Source organism: Lagopus leucura, unplaced genomic scaffold (genome assembly GCF_019238085.1).
Source record: "Lagopus leucura isolate 7727_CA_CO unplaced genomic scaffold, USGS_WTPT01 Super-Scaffold_100015, whole genome shotgun sequence".
Classification (NCBI taxonomy): Eukaryota; Metazoa; Chordata; class Aves; order Galliformes; family Phasianidae; genus Lagopus; species Lagopus leucura.
In genome coordinates this window covers 6,175,920-6,193,612 of record NW_024962269.1, presented here as the reverse complement: position 1 = coordinate 6,193,612, position 17,693 = coordinate 6,175,920, and the positions used below count along the sequence as shown (strand labels likewise).

Sequence of the window (17,693 nt, the reverse complement as noted above, 5' to 3'; positions counted from 1 at the left end):
GCTCTTTCAGGGACCTTCCCTGTAGTAGTTTTTCTAATAGCACTGAAGTGTCTACAACAGCAGGGCTCAATTGTGCTAGATTCATAAATCTGGATAACAGGCTTTTTAAAGGTTGCATTAGAAGTATAAAAAACATTAATATGCTACAATGAATCTTGTTGATAAATACCCCAAATTGCCTACCTTTTCCAACAGCAAGAACCTGGAGATTCTCAAGATGAGCAAAGAAGCCGTGTGCAACTGCCACGCGGATGGACAACCTCCCTATTAAGGCTACTTAAAGGGTATTTAAGGCTCAGCCTCTCCAGTTGTGCCCCTTCAGGTCAGTTACGTACTGACAACCATAATTGAGAGGCTTTATTTCAGCTGCCTTCTTTCAGAATATAGAACAGAGAATATAAACTATTAAGCAAAATAGATAACGTCTGCCCATTCCATGCTGCAACCATTTATTGATATCTTTCCAAAGTTGAAACATACTGGGGAGATGACTGGCTCTTGTGTTTTCCAACTTACCAAACTGATGTTCTAATAGATGTTGAATTTACATCATATTCTTAAAGAAAATTCTAAGTCAAAAACCGAGTGGTGACCGTGCTCATCCTTCCTTGGATGTATGTCTACTATTCACTCATTTTAAGACAATAACTTGAAAATCAACAAGATTAATAACTGCTGCTTTCTTGGATTTTTTAAAAACTTGGGGGAAAGCTATGAAAACTACTGAAAAATTTTAGAAGTGCTGAAACTCACATCTGCTAACCCATCCTAATTTTTTTAACCCAAATATTATGGAAATGCAGGACAGAAAGGGATCATCTGTGCTCAAGGTGGCAGGAAGCACAGCAGACACACACCTAAACACATTCCATTAAGCACTTTCAGCGCTTTCCACTGCAGAAGGATCATCATTCTGTACTTTTCCATTTGAATGCAATAGCTTTCTCCTTTAGTATCATTCTAGGAAGGATAACCTCAGAAACGCCTCTTCATGTATCTGCCCTTCACTAATACCACTCCTTCCAAGAAGGAAAACAAAAGACAGAATTCCATACCTACACACTGGCTGAAGACATTAACATCAAAAGCACAGTAAATTTCCTCTCAAACTCACTTCTCAAATTGTCAGAACAATTCCTCCACCAACAAGTTTTGTCATACATACATACACACATACCTTCAGACACCTTGTGATGTCAGTGCAAGAGTGCACTGTGCTTTTTCTCATTCCTTCTCAGGTGACATACAGCTCCATATGTGTAAAAAAGGCCATGTGCAAACTACAGCAACTAAACTTGCTTTCACTGAATCAGTATAGAAATTCACCAGGAGCAGCAAACCATTCCCATAGGAAGATGCACAGTGCTGCAGCACAGCAGTCGGATCAGTAAATAAACACTCAGGGTACAACACAAGGCAGTATCCACCAATGTTAACGTAATTCCAAGTAAATTGTTAATAACTGTTTACTGAAAATATTTGCATCACTCGGAACACAAGAAATTGATCTAGAAGCTGCTTTATTTAACAGATAAGAATACCAGCCTACCCACACATCTCTAAATTTTGTACTTTTACAGCTTTTGAACAAAACATGAAAATGTTCCTCCATATATTCTTTATGCATCTCTGTAGTTATCACTATGAATATGACACTGTTCATAGTAAATAGCAAGGACACAATATAACAAAAATATTCTTCTTTATATTTACAACTTTTAAACATTATGTAATACAAAAATCAAATGTCTCTTCCAGTAATATTTAAATTAACTAAGTCAATTAGAATCCCTTCAATATTTCTAAGCTTTAGTACTATATTTCCACAATAGCCTAACCAGAAAACTAGCAGCATGTTCTTAGGAATTTCTAATGACAGCCATCCCTGCAGCAAGGTGCATGCTGATTCTCCAGTTGTTCTGACAGGATCTAGTATTAAAGAAAGTTGTTATTCTTTGGTTCTGCCTACAGGAATCAAGTTGAACGAAACAAAAAGGAGACCACTTCTGTTTCTAAGGATCCTGCAATTTAAAAATGCAAGGAATTAAGATTGGTTTGTCAGTAATTTCAGACCATAGCTCCTACTCAGTATCTGAACTAGGGGACGGAAACAAGCAAAAATGAATGGGAGAAAGAAATATCTGTACATAAGTGCATACTCAGTGTACATTCCTACAGACATTGCATTAGAAATGGAGCAAAAACAGGACTCGTGTTTTTTAAAGAAATAAACTTGTAATTTGGATCACAACAGGAATTTCATATCTGACTTTTCTACTCCGACAACTGATACAAAAATCCAGATGCATTGCAGAGAACACAGCTGAAATCTGCCTACAAAAGATGAGCCCAAATTACTCCCCTGGCTGAAGAGCTGTCTGCTGTGCCTGAACTATAATGCACACAGCCTGAGCGAGCCAAGCCAGCATTCCTACAAAGACAGCATGTGTTTATTACAGCAATGCTCTTAGACTGACCTCAGCCCCCCAGGTTCAATGTAGCTATCTGTATTTAAAAAAAACAACAACAAAATACATTAAAAAATCCAAACAAATGTAGGAGGACTTTCTATTCCCTTCTTTACAGTCCTCTTGTCAACTATCATGAACAACTCACTTCATGAAAGGAATAAAGGCAGAGAAAGTATAGAAGGGTGAATACTACTGTCAAACAAATTCAGTAGAGCACAAGACAACAATGATCTTGGGAAAAAAAAATATTTTGGTACAAAAGCAAATCAAGGAAAACTACAGTATATTGATCCTAGCATAACCTTTTCCCTATGACTAGTGCTTTAATGTTACTGACAGAGAACCAATGTAAACTTGTCAGATAAATTCTTTCCTCAGGTTTGGACTAAAAAACTGTGTGGAATTGCATCCAGCTGATGTCATTATTATAGGTCTGTAAAGAAGAATGAACAACAGTAAAAAAAAAACAGAGAAGGAAATCACAAGCTGAAATGATTCTTATTTTTTAAGTCTTGACTTTAGAACAAGATTTTAATGGCTTAATTCATGGCAAACTACCATACCATCCTCCAGCAAGAGGAAGGAAGCATGGAAGTCTACTTGTCCTTATTCAGTCTCAGAGAAAATACCAAAGCACTGGTTTTACTAAACCCTTGTGAGAAAGCCAAGTTTGAAGCTGCTGGGGACTTGTATCGTTTCTAAATCATTTGGAGAGGGTGTGAAAGGAAACGTCACTTGAAAGTGGTATTTGGTATCAAGCATCAGCTGCGGTCCGTCCTCGCGATTGTTTAGCATAGCCTGAAATGACAGCAGAAAGGGTAAGATAACAGCGTACTCCAATTAAATAAAAGACATTGCTTTTTCTCATTGCAAATTTTGCCTTCGTGTAATTTTAAGGAATTGAGGGCAGTCTCCCAGTGAAAAGCTGAACAGTGCAGTCATTACTTGACATACAGGTCAAGTATAAATAGGTAGCTACAAATACTGTGTGTTTGAAATACCCTGTAACTTGAACATGAAAGAGAAGAGCTGCAGCTCTTACCTGGACTTTGCGAACAAACGACGGAGTCACTCTTTTCTCAAAATCATCTATCGGAGTGTATGAGTTGAGGATCTTAACTATCTGCTCAAATCACAACACACTGTTTTAGTATGCTACAAAAAGTGAAGAAAGCATTAAAATGCCACCTTCATTGGTATTTAATTGAACTTTATGTATGAAATTTTACAATAAAGTGAGAATTTCAACCTGGAACCTAATTATTTCTTGCACACATGATCACTGCTGTGAGCCATTTCCAAATCTGTCAGCAGGATCAAGGAGATGCGGAATTGATAAAAGAAAACAACAAAAATGCCTCTAACAAAGCAAAAAGAAATAATCATTGCGGAATGAAGTGAAATAGAACAAGGCAGACAAGTATTCACCACAGAAGCAGTGAAAGCATTAAGAGTTGGAAATAAGGAGTTAAAAAACCGAATATAACAAGGGGTGATGGAGAAAGCTGACAAATGTTGTTTTTATCAAATGAAAGGCCAATAGCTCTTTGCAGCAAGTTATGTTAGCAAGGTTGGTGCCAGAATAAAACAAATGGTTCATTACCTGCACAGTGGAAAGCGATGTGCAGTGTTCACATATTTCTTTGGCATCATCATCAGTGATCTTTTTGACCTGAAGGAGCCAGGCTGCTTGAGACAGAGGCTCTAAAGTTTCTTTGGCATTGCTGCTTTGAAGATTCTTGTCTTTAAGCCATTCTTCCAAATAGCTGATATTACATCTAGGTTATACCATGAACAGACAACAGAAATGTCAGGTTCCTTCCGTCAAACAAATTACACCGAAGTCTTCTACAGAAGCAATGTTCCTCCAATTCAATGTTCACATTCATACAGTTTAAATAATAAAAACCACCATTCCTGTACATCATAAATATCAAACAATTAATAGTCTGCTGATTTTTAAGTTTAATCTCTTGTATACTTTAATCCTTTTAATTTATTCACTTTATATATTAAAGGTCAACCAACAGAAAGCAAGTTACTAGCTTAGCTGTTACAGAAGAATCAGAATAACAGTATCTGCTAGCACTGGCAACTATATCACAGCACTGTATATGTTAAAAACATTAACTCACAGCTAAGCTTATATAGGACATTAGAATAATCTTTACACATTACTAATCAGACTAAATTCTAGAAGTTAAAGCAGCTTTCTTTTAGTAATATTCTGAAATGGGTCAACATTTGACTGATTTTCTTTCATCTTAGCCAGCAGACTGTCTAATGGAGAAGGAATGAACTATGTGTATTTTGCAAGAACTGTTTGGAACGTATGCTCTTCAAGATTATAAGATGGATGATGTCTGACCTGAACCCTCAAATGGCTCTGTCTCAGTGCTTTCTTTTCTCATGACAGAGCACAAACAGTGCAAGTTTGCTTCTGTCTGTTTGCCAGACAGGGATGCTATACCTGCTTACTCTACTAAGAATACTAGTCATCATCACGAGCCAACAAGCATAGGAAGAATGCTAAACACTGGACTGACTTCGAGCTCTCTACTAATATTTTCTCCATTAGTGTTTCCATGCTGTAGTATGCTAAGCACAGAAAGCTTAGCTGGTAAGGCAAAGATGCATTTTTTCCAAAACAGTGAAAAACAGTTGGCTGCTTCCAACAGAATGGTCACAGAACATCCAGTGACACAGAGATAAAGGACTAGGTTACAAAAAAATGTTAAACATTCATTCTGAAGCAACCACTTGCTGAAAGCTTCCTGGCTTTACCTTATCTGCATTCCTTTCCTACAAGAGCACATATCCTTGCGGAGGAGGAGACTATTGAGGGTGACCGCTCCAATGAGAAAGAAAAGCTGCTTCACCGCCTGCTTGAGAAGCTCAGAGTCCAGGCCATTCTGGCACATCGTACTATAAAAGTAGCTGAGTTGCTGCAGGATAGATGTCATTGTGTAGGTATCCGTGTCATCAATGCTAGAGGAACGTTTACGGAACCCTGTAGGTTTCAAGCCAGAAATTCCCTGGAGACTTTCGTATTCCAGCATACCTGGTACTGAAAGACAACAGAAAATAATTGCAAGACTATAGGAGTCATTCCTATAGCTCCTTCCAGTTACATTAACTTAATTCTTGAACAAAACAATTTAAATAATACTATATAGATAGAATACCCAACAAGGGCTTCTGAATCACACACATTTTTAAGAAAATAACTTCTATTTTTATAGAATTTTGGTCTTTTTGAAAGTATTATCCACAAGGAAAGCGTAGAGAGGAGAAAGCCCTTCAAGGATATAACATTCACATTTAAGCGTGCAGAAACATGCATGCAGCTACTCATGTAAATCAACAGGAGGAAGAAGTCAGTTCCATCCTTTGCCTCCATGCATAGGCTTTACACAAGTTCTTCATAAGCTACATTTATCTTCAATTGGACTTCTGCTGTCTTACCGATCATGTGCTGAATGCTATTCTCCATTACAAGAATGAATTGGTGATAGATCCGAATGGCCAAATCACTGAGAACTTGTCTGTACTCCGAGAGATCAAAATGCTTCAGGCAGTTCTTATTCTGACGAGGGGTATTGTATTTCATAAATTCCTATATTACATTGTAAAAACAAATATTAGAAATCACATAATACCAGTTTACAAGAATAATGTTTATGTACTAATGTATATATTAAATTATACACTCTATCTCTGGCCAGTCTCAGAATGAGTCAAAGCATCTGCTAACTTCAATGGATGCTCCTAATTTTGAGCTTCCTTTACTTGTTTACCAGTTAATGTTTAAGATTACCCTGTTCTAAAAGATTACTAAACCCAAAAGAGAGGCTTGCACATAATCCAGTGGTCTTTGGAGCAATTCCTAAATTACTTACACAGAAAATTAAACTTTTTTTTTTTTTTTTTTTTTTTTTTTTTAAAATCAAATAGTTTACAACTCTATTTTCAATATCTATTATACTGACTTTTCATCAGGAGAATTCTGCTTTCAAAAATATAGACTGGATGCTAACTTATGCGAAGTCTTAAGTGTTCATTTCAAATACAGGTTAACACTCAAAAGTACTGGATTCAGACTTCTCTCTCCTGTCAGTGTTAAATTACAAACGACTGTTATTTATTACATTTAAATACATTTCTCACTGTGCATTACATGTTATCAATAGAACCACGAGGGGGAGTACTGCTGTTTAGATTGTGCACAGTTACTGTAATTCCAAGTTCTACTTGTTTTAATCCTGAGGAGTGCATTCTTACTTATTCAATTTCATTCAGCCTATATAAGTTAACAAAACATATTAATAAAATATCATATAGTAGGAGTTTGCAACTTAAAAGAGTCTTGGATTCCAGGATGAAACCAGCTTAAACAAGCAAATGCAGCTCAGATTAAGCTCGTGTACAAGAATTCAAATTCTTAACTGTTATCATGTTATGTCTTCAACTAACCTCAGCACTTTCATGCTCTGATTTCACTTTATCAGTTACTTCTATACTGTCCTCTTATATGTGTAAAACATGTCACCAATGCAAAGCAATACACATCCTGAAGGAACAGCGTTGAGTTGGCAAATAATTATCTACTGACTATCTCTGTCCATTTTACTTACTGAAGTCTGACAAAGGTAAAGCAAAGAAACTATTTGATGAAATCATTCCTACCTCTTCCCCACTGTATTGCTTCAAGCAGTTAAGAAAATAGTATGTATTGGAAAGCCAAAAAGACAACATCTCAAAATCTTCTGAATTTTCCTGAAAAAGACAAAGCAATCTTATTATGGCACTGTCATGAAGTTAATTTCATTTCAAAACTGAAGCTAAAGATCACTAGATCGAGCTAAAGATCACAGAATTAGCAATACCACCACCTATCTACAGAAGAAGAAACACAGCACCTGAAACGTGCCAGCTATACAAATCATTCTGGGATCTTTTCAGGTGAGTGAATGTATAGCAAAGACCCCTCTTTTACTCATTAAACGCAGTTCAAGTCTATGTAAGGGACAGGCTAAAGACATCAGTCTGACCCGGTGTTACACATTTCTATCTGTAGCACTGCAGTGCATTGGAGGCCTTCCTGCCAAAGCACGAGCAATGTCCACACAGAAATGAAACTGAACTATTTGGAAGCACAGTTATAACTTCGCTTTAGTATGTCTTCTTTCTGTTAGATATACACGCACAAGCTTTTCTTATGGGTAAAATGTGGTATAAATTTGTGGATAAAATACAAGCATTTTCTACACAACAAATGCAACTGCTTAAAGCGTGGTTCATTCCTACCAAGTGCAGTTGATGTCTTATTGCATCACAAATATACAAAGCATTCACATATCTGAATTTGGATAAAGATGTTAGCATATTCAGCGTAAGAAACCTTACCTGTAGGCTTCATAAGGATCCTACTAATAACACCAAAAAGATCGTAACTAATAATAATAATAATTTGTTATAGGAATACTAGCAGATGCAAGTATCAGTATTTCCCAGGTACTATGCATGCATCTTATAAACTTTACATGAAAATCAAAAAGTAAAGTACAGTCAAATATAATTCCTACCTTAACAGCTTGTTTTATACCACCAATGGTTACATTTATGAAAGATTTCAGCATGTCAGCATCATTCAGATAATCTGCATACCTCACACACATGAATAGGATGTGAGCTGGAAGGCCAGGTATCATATTGACAACAACTCCACGTGGCTTTAAATCTGCATAAAGGAGAGCCATCAGGTTCATTATATAAAAATACAGAGCTTTAATGCATCATTCTGAAAAAGACAAGCACCTTTAGGTTCATTTCTTCAGCAATGAGCCACTTGATAATTGTTACAGTGATGAATTGCTCCTTACTGAAAACTTGTATAATAGTATTGCTTTGCTCATGTGAAAGCATTAATTAAGCATTAATTAACTCCAGAAAATAAGGAGAGCATCGCAGCAAATTCTGGGCTATAGCATGGGCTATGTGAGATAGCATAGCTTCAAAAATACACTGGCATGTATTTAGCTATTTGTAGTAAGGCCCACAATTCCCTGGCACTGCGTGAAGACACACCTGCCTTCACAAATAAGGTGACATTCAAATGTTGAAGTAAGGTTGAAGTAGGTGAGGAGGAAAGGAAGAAGTTACTTCCAAGTAGTAGTTAATAAGAGTACTGATGTGCATGGAGAAATTGTTGGAGTTCCCACTAATGGCAAGCTAATGCAAGACTGGCATTGTGAAGCGACTCGGAGGAAGAGCAAAATTCCCTTACAAGGGGAACTCAGAAGTACAGTTCTCATCAGCGAATGAAATTATATGCAGAGGACAGATAAGATTAAGACACCACACATGGACAGACACCCAGTGACTTACAGTCTTTGTAGAGGACTAGGAAGAAAGTAAACTGAAGTTCCAAGAGCGCTCCTGAGACTTACAGCTTTATAAGTGAACAAAGAATAAGGAAAACATTAGAGTCAGAATTATGTAGAGTCAGAGATAAATCACTTTGTATTTGAAATGATTGTCAGTAGGAAAAAAAGCAACGTAGCATCTCCAAGTTATGCTGGTGGGAAGAGAGATAAAGCCAACTTTGAACAAAAATGAAATATGGCATCTTGTAGTTTTCGCTGCAGTGTTGTGCTCTATGCTGAATATCACTGAAGACCAATAAAATTCCAAATGTTACTAAAATACCGAGGATCAGATTTTGAACAATCCTTTCTTCATCCTCTCTTTTGTACTCCATCATTCCAATGTACTCTTTGGACAAAGCTGACACAGGAACTTCATTGCCTGTCAAACATAAAGCAGTATTAACAGCAGGTAAATTGCTAAGTCATCATTTATGTGTGAGAACAAACTATTGGAGAAAAACAGTTCCTCTATGATAAAGAGCACAGTGCCCGTTCACATGGATGTTGTTAAGTTACAGTTCCAAACACTGAGTTAAATAACATTCATATTACTTATGTGAATAGTTTCAATGGATTCAGTGGAATTACTTACATTAAACAAGGAAAACAAACAGCAGTGGCACACCTCTGCCTTAGTCACTTCTGCATCCTTCTGAAGTGTATTCTATGGTAAAGAACTACTTGCTGCATAACAACTTTGTACAAATTTACTTCCTGTCAGTAACCATCTGCCACCTGAATGCCAATGGGAGGATATACTCATCTGCAAAGCTAACATCCTGTTGGCTGAGAGACAGTTTGTGTGGGGGTGTATATTAACTGTTGCTGACAGAGTCTGATGCCTCTGAATGAAACTTTATCATATGGTCTAGGTCCCACGTATGCCCATTATTTAGCTGGAAAAAAAACCACAGGTTTTTATAAAATTTCTGTTGATGGCTTCCTGAGGTTTTGTGTCTCAATCCCTTCAAAGCCTACTTTTTTTGTTTTTGTAAAACTACTTTCACTGAAACACAGACTGAACATTCAAAGTTATGAGAAAAGGTGATATAACAACATCTTACCTTTTTCAATAGTCTTGGTAAGAGTTTTGATCTGATCCTCCAATTTCTTTATTATTCTATCTTTCATGTCTAGTTCTTCTTCAAGGTCCTATAATAATCCAAATTGGTGAGTTCAGAGCAATGGAAATAAAGAAATCCCTTCTAGTGCTACATGTTACTGTCACAAAAAGAGCATTACAACATATTCTACATTGTGCCGAAGAAACACGAAACCTTTGTACCTTTCTCATCCCCCAACAAACTGAGAAAACATCCCGCCCATACCATAAAATCATGATTTCTTTCTTTTTATCCTATATTTCAGTACAGTTTCTTAACGAGGATTTCATTTCCTCACCATGTTCTCCACAGTAAGCCGAGTTGTTTCTTGCTTCATCTTGCTTTTTACTTCAGCCTGGATTTCATCTTGCTTCAAACCATTGCTCAGCCCCTCCATTTCTTGGGTTATGACATTCAACCTCCCTTTTTCTTTTACGTCCATTTCATTCTGGATCTCATTTGTTCTAAAAACAGACAGGAAGCGTTGTCTTATACTTTTCCTCTGTTAAAGCACAATCACATCATGCTTATCTGTTACAGCTGTTAGCTGTACTCTGTTACAGGGTGAATCATACGTTGGATGTAGAACTTCAACTGTGAGTTTGTTACTCCCAGCTCATGGCACTTCTTACAGTATGAGAGAGAGGAGAGGAGGAAGAGGAGAAGGAAGCTATTTACCGTCTTAGTGTTCTGTCCCCTTCTGTCTCATGATGCAGCCGGTTAGACATCTCTTTAGCAATAAAATGCAAAACGAAAGAAAAACAAGATTGTATTTGCTTACTGTTCTGTATTAGTATTTAGTAAAGCTTTTTCTTAAGCTCGTAGTTTTATTTAACAAAATGGAATGATGCCATATAATGTACCAGAAAATGTTCTGATTACACCACACAGAAGATTTTATGTGCTAGGGAATTCTGACACTATCCACTTTTTGCAGCTGGCAGTAAAACTACTTGCAAACTAAAAAAGTTGCCTCAGAGGACACTACAGTTAGAGAGATACAGAATCCTCAGCAACTTATGTTTTCCTGAACAGAGAAGAACTCTGAAACAAGCAAATTAGCAGGAAGTTTTCCTTCTGTCTCCAACTCTGATTTTTTCAATTCCTTGAATCTATTTCATGGACTACAACTTAAGTTCCAGTACATCTTTTCTTTTTGTGACTGCTTCCAAAGGGCGTACTCCATTACATGTATTCTTAGCACAGCCCTACTGAACATACTTGTAGACATCTAAACTGCAGAACTGAATGACCTAAAAAAAGTTCAAAAGCAGAACAGAGAATTGTACACATTTACATGTATTTTTCTTCACTAGCAGAGCTATTCTCTACGCAATACCTTTTTTTTTCTTCATGATGCTTCTTACATTTTACTGGCAAGAAAGCACGTAAACAGGCAAAGAAGTAACACTATTTCAGTTGTTATAAGTTTATGTCTATGGAATTCATAACTCAATCATAATTCATTCTCAACTGTAGGACTGTGGACCACAGTGGCACCTTACAATGGCACTTTACCTTTCAACTTCGCAGTCTGCTCTTGAAGACGATTTTCAAGGTCTAATTTTTGGTTCTCAAGCTCAGAAACTTGCTGTTTAAGATCTGGGATCACCTTCCAGAGGAAAAAAGGACATTTGTGCATCTCAGCACGTTTAGTTTGAAACATCTCCAATAATACCTAAGAGATCAGAAGACCTTCAACTGCAAGTAGTTAAAAGACAGGCAGACATACTGAGGGAGTGCTACTTGCTTGCCCAACTTGCATAACTTTTCCAGAGACATTTGCTGCTGGGCTATTCTTAAAATTGAAATAGTGAGCTAACTAAATGTTTGAACTGACCCAATACTGCCATTTTTACGTTCTGCAGTTAAAAGGGAATTACACAATTAATTTTCCTAGCTCCAATTGCCCTAGCTTATCCTTAACTTTGGGGGAAGAAAACAAAAACACACATTTATACATTATAAAATCATCTTGTAAAAATAATATCACGCTTTTCCTTGTGCTTTCAAGTTCAGTAATTTTTTTTCTGAAAATATTTCTATAGCTATACTTAACAGGAAAATAACATGGTATGTACGATCTTCTGGAATAACAGCACTTCCTTGAGTCAGGTTTTACACAACACTAATAATCATCTTGACTTTTAAGCCTTGCCTGTGATTTATTAGCAACTTTACGTGGTCAGCTGCCCTCTGGTGGAGAGCGCCGCTAAGCTACACAGACCTATCACCTCTTACATCCCCCAGGCATCTGTTTTTTTCACTGACAATCAAATCATAGAACTTTTCAACCTGAGAGAAAAGAGAGGCTTCAGACCAGAAGATGCTAATTTCTACCCTTTGACCACAAGGGGAGAAGAGCATACCCAAACCCTGAATCAGCTCCTCGTCATGGCTTGGCCTCAGACTGAAGTCAAGCAACCACAGAGCTGCCAACTCACCACCACCACCACCCTCCTCCTACCACAATGCAAAAAAGGAGAGAAAGGAGAGAATAGGAAGAGCACAAGTGAGAAAGCTTGTGATCAAGATAAAATTTATTTAATAGATGAAGGGAAAAGACAAGACAAAACCAGCAAGCAGAGCAAAGCCAGTTACTCACCCTAAACACACAGTCATACCAGTACTCAAACAACAGCCACTTTGGCAGCAAAACAGACTTAAACAAAGTCTTCTTCCCTTACTTTAATTCTCATAGCTGAGCAAGGCATTACTTGGGAAAAAGTTGGTGTGGATGTGCAACCTCAGATGGACACATCTGATTGAGCCTTGTAAAGTCAAGACACGACGCTGAGTTTTTGAGGGCTTTGTGCCACTGACAGTTTTGGATCGCACTGCCATGTACCTGAAACAATCTCTGCTTGACTACATCTTGATCTTACCAGGTTTTCTGAAGTTAGCCTGCTAACTTCAAGCCGAATTCCATCATTTATGTCATTTTCCTCTCGAAATAGTTTTTGTAGATGATTAATATCTTGGCTAAGATGTTCAACTTTCAAGTTCAAACCTTCAATCTCCTTTTCATAGTTTTCCTTCTGAGATTGGAAGTGACTTTCCAGTACTCTTTTAAAAACAAGAGGAAAAATGAAAAATTACAGATGCAATATGATGTAAGTGCATTAGGTCAAGTTTAATACAGATGAAAAAAGCACTGTGCTCAACATACAGATATTCCATTACATCACAGAGGCATTAGAGGAGATGGAGGTCATGCATACTGTCTTTGAGGAAATATTTCCCAGACACATACAATATTTATCTCATTGATTAGATTGAGCTACTGAGACAATCATAAAAGATAACGTTTGTTAGGCAGATGTTCAGTATCACACTGTCAAGTTACTCATTGATTGTTCTGTTTATCTTCTAGATCACAGCCTGGAGTTACGAAAACATAGACACTGACTAACCTTGTAGCTTTTTTCAAGCCTTCATAAGCAAACCACAATTCTCCATCTTCATTTAAGTGTTCCAAATCCTCTGTAGACAGCCTAAAACACAAGGCAGTGTCAATAGCAGGCAGGTGAACAAAATGCATTTCTAAATTATCTTTTTTTTTTTTTTTTAAAGGAGAACTCATTAAATTACCTGCTTCTGACATCTTCAAAATCGTAGCTTTCAAGAAGCTGTTTTGTAACTTCTGACATCTTTTCTGAGGAAAAAAAATAATAAAAATATATATATATGAATAGATAAATAAATAAATAAATAATGATCTCAATAACTTTCTCCTCACATTTCAAATCACATATAATTATAAAAATCAAACCAACCTCTTCCTGAATCTGTGAGGTTCTTCCCTGTTACTCAGTGCTTATTTACCAGCAGAATACAAGAAGGGACATGGCTGTACTTTGGAACAAGGAAGGAGCACTATTTAGGTACACTACCAACATAGCTGGTTTATTTGTACATTGATGTTTGTTGTTTTTTTAAACATATCACACTTTCATTGCCAAGTTACTTCTTTCTGTTCCAAATCTAGACAACTGCTACAGTTACACAGATGATTTGTCACCTAATGCTGGCTTACCACACGAAATGATCCAGGTTTGCCATGTAAGATGCATTCTCAGTATTGTACTAAGTGCACAACGGTAGTGCTCAGACCAGGTACCCTTCATCAAAGGGACCCCAGCTCAGCAAATTATTGACGAGACCGGAGGCCAAAGACAGGCTGAATGAAGGCCAGATGATGTATTCTTTCCATATTTCTGAGACTTTATGAGATATTAAGTTCCACGTGAAGTTCAGACCTCCAGTATTGATTTTTAAACACAATATTTGAAATCAGCAATTCTTAAAAAGGATAATACCACAGATCTGGTATTCAGCAACTGCTTCACAAAAACTCACTTGTTCTTTGCTTTGCACCTTGCAAACAAAGCTCTGAACAGAATGACATCACTATAGGATGAGAAAGATACCTGGTTTTTTGGTCAAAGCTAGCCAATATTTTTTTAAAACCCATCAGCTTAAACCAGCCAGTTTACACTGTGCTTGGTAGATTCTCTGAATTACCTAGCACGTAGCTTACCCCTCATCTCTCTCTTCTGTGATTGGGCCTGTTTTTCAACATCCAGTTTCTGCATCTGCAGCAGTTCAATTTCCTTTTGCAACTCAGGTATTTTCTGAATCAGACAGAAAGTGAATGAGAAGGGCTAAGTAACAGTTAAATCATAAAGAAAACTATTAGTAACAACAATATCATGAGCCAGAAGACTTTAAATGTCTTTAGAAGTGTCTGGTTTTTTAGGCATCACTGCTAAACAATAATTTGATGCAGTGAAAAATCATGTATTTGCGTCATGGACGTGACTCACAGGAAAAAATGTGACTTTACACAAAAACAGTATTTTCACAGTCAGATTATAAACTATATTTATGAGAAACAAACTAAAGAAATTAATGCCTTTGGGGAAAAAGAAGAAAAAAAAAAAAAAAGGTCCACACACATAAACATTCAGGTGCAATCAGTTGTATCCTTGAAATTTTTATGTGAACAGTAACTTATATTGAGAAGTACATGAAAAGGATGCAGCATAGTGCTGGATCAAATACAACTTATTAGCTACAATTTCTTCAAAATTGAGGAAAAAAAAAAAAAAAAAAGAAAATAATCTATAAATAAAACATCTCCATTGCCTACTTGCTTTATCCAGAACAGACTCCAAAATGAAGTGAGTCATGCTTTACCTGCACTTGTTTTGTAAGTTGTCCTACTTCTATTTTCAGGTCGTCCTGAATGGCAATCTCTTGCTGCATTTGTTGCTGTAGCTGTGTTTTTTCTTCTCTGAGAACCTTTATTTCTCCCTTGAGCGATTCAATTTCCTTTTCATAGTCTTGTTTCTGACTTTGGAAATTTTTCTCAAGTATCCTAAATGAGACAATGAGGCGTTTGGAAGAAATAGAGTGGACTTTGTTTTTCTTTTAACTTGAAGGATGTGCCTCAGCAAAGGACACTCAAAGGAACCGCGACTGCTTGAAAATGCTAGGCTGGGTCATCAGAACCAACCTACAAAATGGATGACAGTGGGATGCGGACGTCCCTGGATTTCCCTACGTTCTATTCAGATTTTTGGACTGAATTCAAGGCAGATGGAACACTCCACTGAAAGGCTAATTCTCTAACTCTTTGAGAGTCCACCCACTTGAGCAGCTCTCTGCTATGTTTATGCCCATGTTAAGCACTGAATAAAGACAGAGCAGAAATCCCTATTATTTTCTACTGGCCCCTGCTGGAATGGACTGGCTTCCAATGTAATAGAGCCAGTAAGAAATGCAGAAAAACTAACAAAAAAGTTTGAAGTCAAACTGAAATCAGATGGAACTGAAGTCCCATACAGCTTCCAATCCTCACTAACAGTGATTTGTTACACTCTTCAAATTTCTGAGGATGGCATTTATTTGGTACCTAAGGTTCTCTGTCTCGTAAAGAGTTAAACATCTGATCTGATACTGCATATCTGGCATACTGCAAACCATCAGACACACGTAGCTAAACAGCATGATTGTTAACACTCCAAAATAACATTCCAAAGGGAAAAAATGGTTTCTCCTCTATATTTTTTAATCTAAAACACTTAGACACTGCCTTTCCTTCAAGCTGAATCTAGTATGGTCATCAGCTGCTTTTCTGACCCTGACTGAATACTGAAAATGTATCAGTTCTCAATGACACAAATAAAGCACGAAGAGTCTCAAGCCTTCAATATATTTTCCTGCATCTGACTGACCTGCAAGCATGCACTCATCTTCAACGGTACATAAAGTATGTAAGAACGAGCATCACTGTTCAAGAACGCTGATAGACTCATAAATGATGAGTGCATAAATCATAATTACAGCAGGAAAAAGAAAAGCAGAGAGAGAGGAAAAGAAAAAAAAAATGTTGCTTCAAACGAATGAAATTCTGCTTCCGTACATTCTCTGACTTTCTTCTTTTCGTACATCATCGAAAAGTTGCTTCGTGAGGTCATCCATTTTCTCTGCCAAAAAACATTGTGATATTTCAAAGAACTTCACGCAGTGATGAGCATTACTTAAAAAAGCATTATCACAATGAGAAGTTTTAGTTTTAATAGCAATTCGTAAGGTGAAACTGTCTAAAATGTCAAGAATAGCCCAATACACTTGGTAAGTAATGCTACAGAACACAACGCTTCTGAAGCACCAAAATGTGACTGCTCTGAAGTACAGCTCACTTCACATACTGCTTGTTTCCCATGAAGCTGGATTCTTAAAAACAGCTAATTAAAGGAAGACAAAGTGCTGCCCCTGAGACAGGAAAAACAGAGAACAGCAAAGCTTTTGTTACTAAAATAACAGATTTAATTTATGACATTAACAACACTTGCACTAAACATTTTCAACTCATTTCATGGAAGAGATGCTTAGCTGCAACTTTCAATTTACTGTAAATTAAGCACTTACATAGTTTTTTATTAGACCAAAACTCATTTTAATTTGCTGACAACCTGATTTTATGACTTGCCCTCATTTCTTTGAGATTCCTTTTAATTACTGTACCTTTCATTTCCTCTGTTTTCTCTTGCAGCTTTACTTCTAAAGTCTCCTTCTGTTCTCGTAACTCTTTAATCTGACTCTCAAGTTTCAATATTTTCTGTACACACAAAAAGCAAGCAAAATGCAGAAGTTAAGAATGGAAGAAGAAATAGGTCACAAGTTCTCACATTTACAACAAGAACATACAGACTCCCTCCTTCCACATCACTCCCTGCAAAGTGAATTCACTCGGTAACTCTCACAGTCATGCATTTGGTAAATCCAGCAAATCAAAAACAGAACTATAATACAAGCACCACACAAAGGTAGGGAAAATTTACCTGTTCACTGTCCTCTTTATATTTTTTCCCTTTCTCCTCGTAAGTTCTCTTTTGAGCAGCTAACTTTTCAAGCTCTGATTCAAGTTTCTGAATTGTATCCAAGTCATTCATATGAGTTGAAGCCAGGTTAGTCAATCGTTCCAGCAAACCATGATTTTCTTTGCTCTACAACAAGCAGGACAGGTTAAAATAAAACAGGAAATGTACACTGAGACTGTTTAATAGCATTCTGTCTTTATGTATTCCCCTCAAAAATTACTGTGGGAAAAAAAAAAAAAACACAAAAAAACCCCAGCACTATAGTTCTATCAGCCAAACTGTGCTTTTTGTGTAGAATTCTTC

The 17,693-nt window shown here is 36.9% G+C and overlaps 1 protein-coding gene across 1 annotated transcript in view; it reads right to left on the bottom strand.

Annotated features, from left to right (window-relative positions):
* Window positions 1-1,494: 1,494 nt before the first annotated feature.
* Window positions 1,495-17,693, bottom strand: part of MYO5C (myosin VC) — a 30,862-nt gene continuing 14,663 nt past the window's right edge. Inside the window, exons 22-41 of the mRNA XM_042876173.1 lie at window positions 17,352-17,516; window positions 17,035-17,128; window positions 16,430-16,493; window positions 15,202-15,382; window positions 14,543-14,636; window positions 13,594-13,657; window positions 13,416-13,496; window positions 12,888-13,068; window positions 11,521-11,614; window positions 10,681-10,732; window positions 10,301-10,466; window positions 9,964-10,051; window positions 9,180-9,278; window positions 8,057-8,211; window positions 7,158-7,247; window positions 5,937-6,087; window positions 5,256-5,538; window positions 4,075-4,249; window positions 3,514-3,594; window positions 1,495-3,269 (exon numbers count right to left, since the gene is read on the bottom strand). Of these exons, the coding sequence (XP_042732107.1) occupies window positions 3,117-3,269; window positions 3,514-3,594; window positions 4,075-4,249; window positions 5,256-5,538; window positions 5,937-6,087; window positions 7,158-7,247; window positions 8,057-8,211; window positions 9,180-9,278; window positions 9,964-10,051; window positions 10,301-10,466; window positions 10,681-10,732; window positions 11,521-11,614; window positions 12,888-13,068; window positions 13,416-13,496; window positions 13,594-13,657; window positions 14,543-14,636; window positions 15,202-15,382; window positions 16,430-16,493; window positions 17,035-17,128; window positions 17,352-17,516 (2,511 nt within the window). The 3' untranslated portion in view covers window positions 1,495-3,116. The remainder of the gene's footprint in view (window positions 3,270-3,513; window positions 3,595-4,074; window positions 4,250-5,255; window positions 5,539-5,936; window positions 6,088-7,157; window positions 7,248-8,056; window positions 8,212-9,179; window positions 9,279-9,963; window positions 10,052-10,300; window positions 10,467-10,680; window positions 10,733-11,520; window positions 11,615-12,887; window positions 13,069-13,415; window positions 13,497-13,593; window positions 13,658-14,542; window positions 14,637-15,201; window positions 15,383-16,429; window positions 16,494-17,034; window positions 17,129-17,351; window positions 17,517-17,693) is intronic.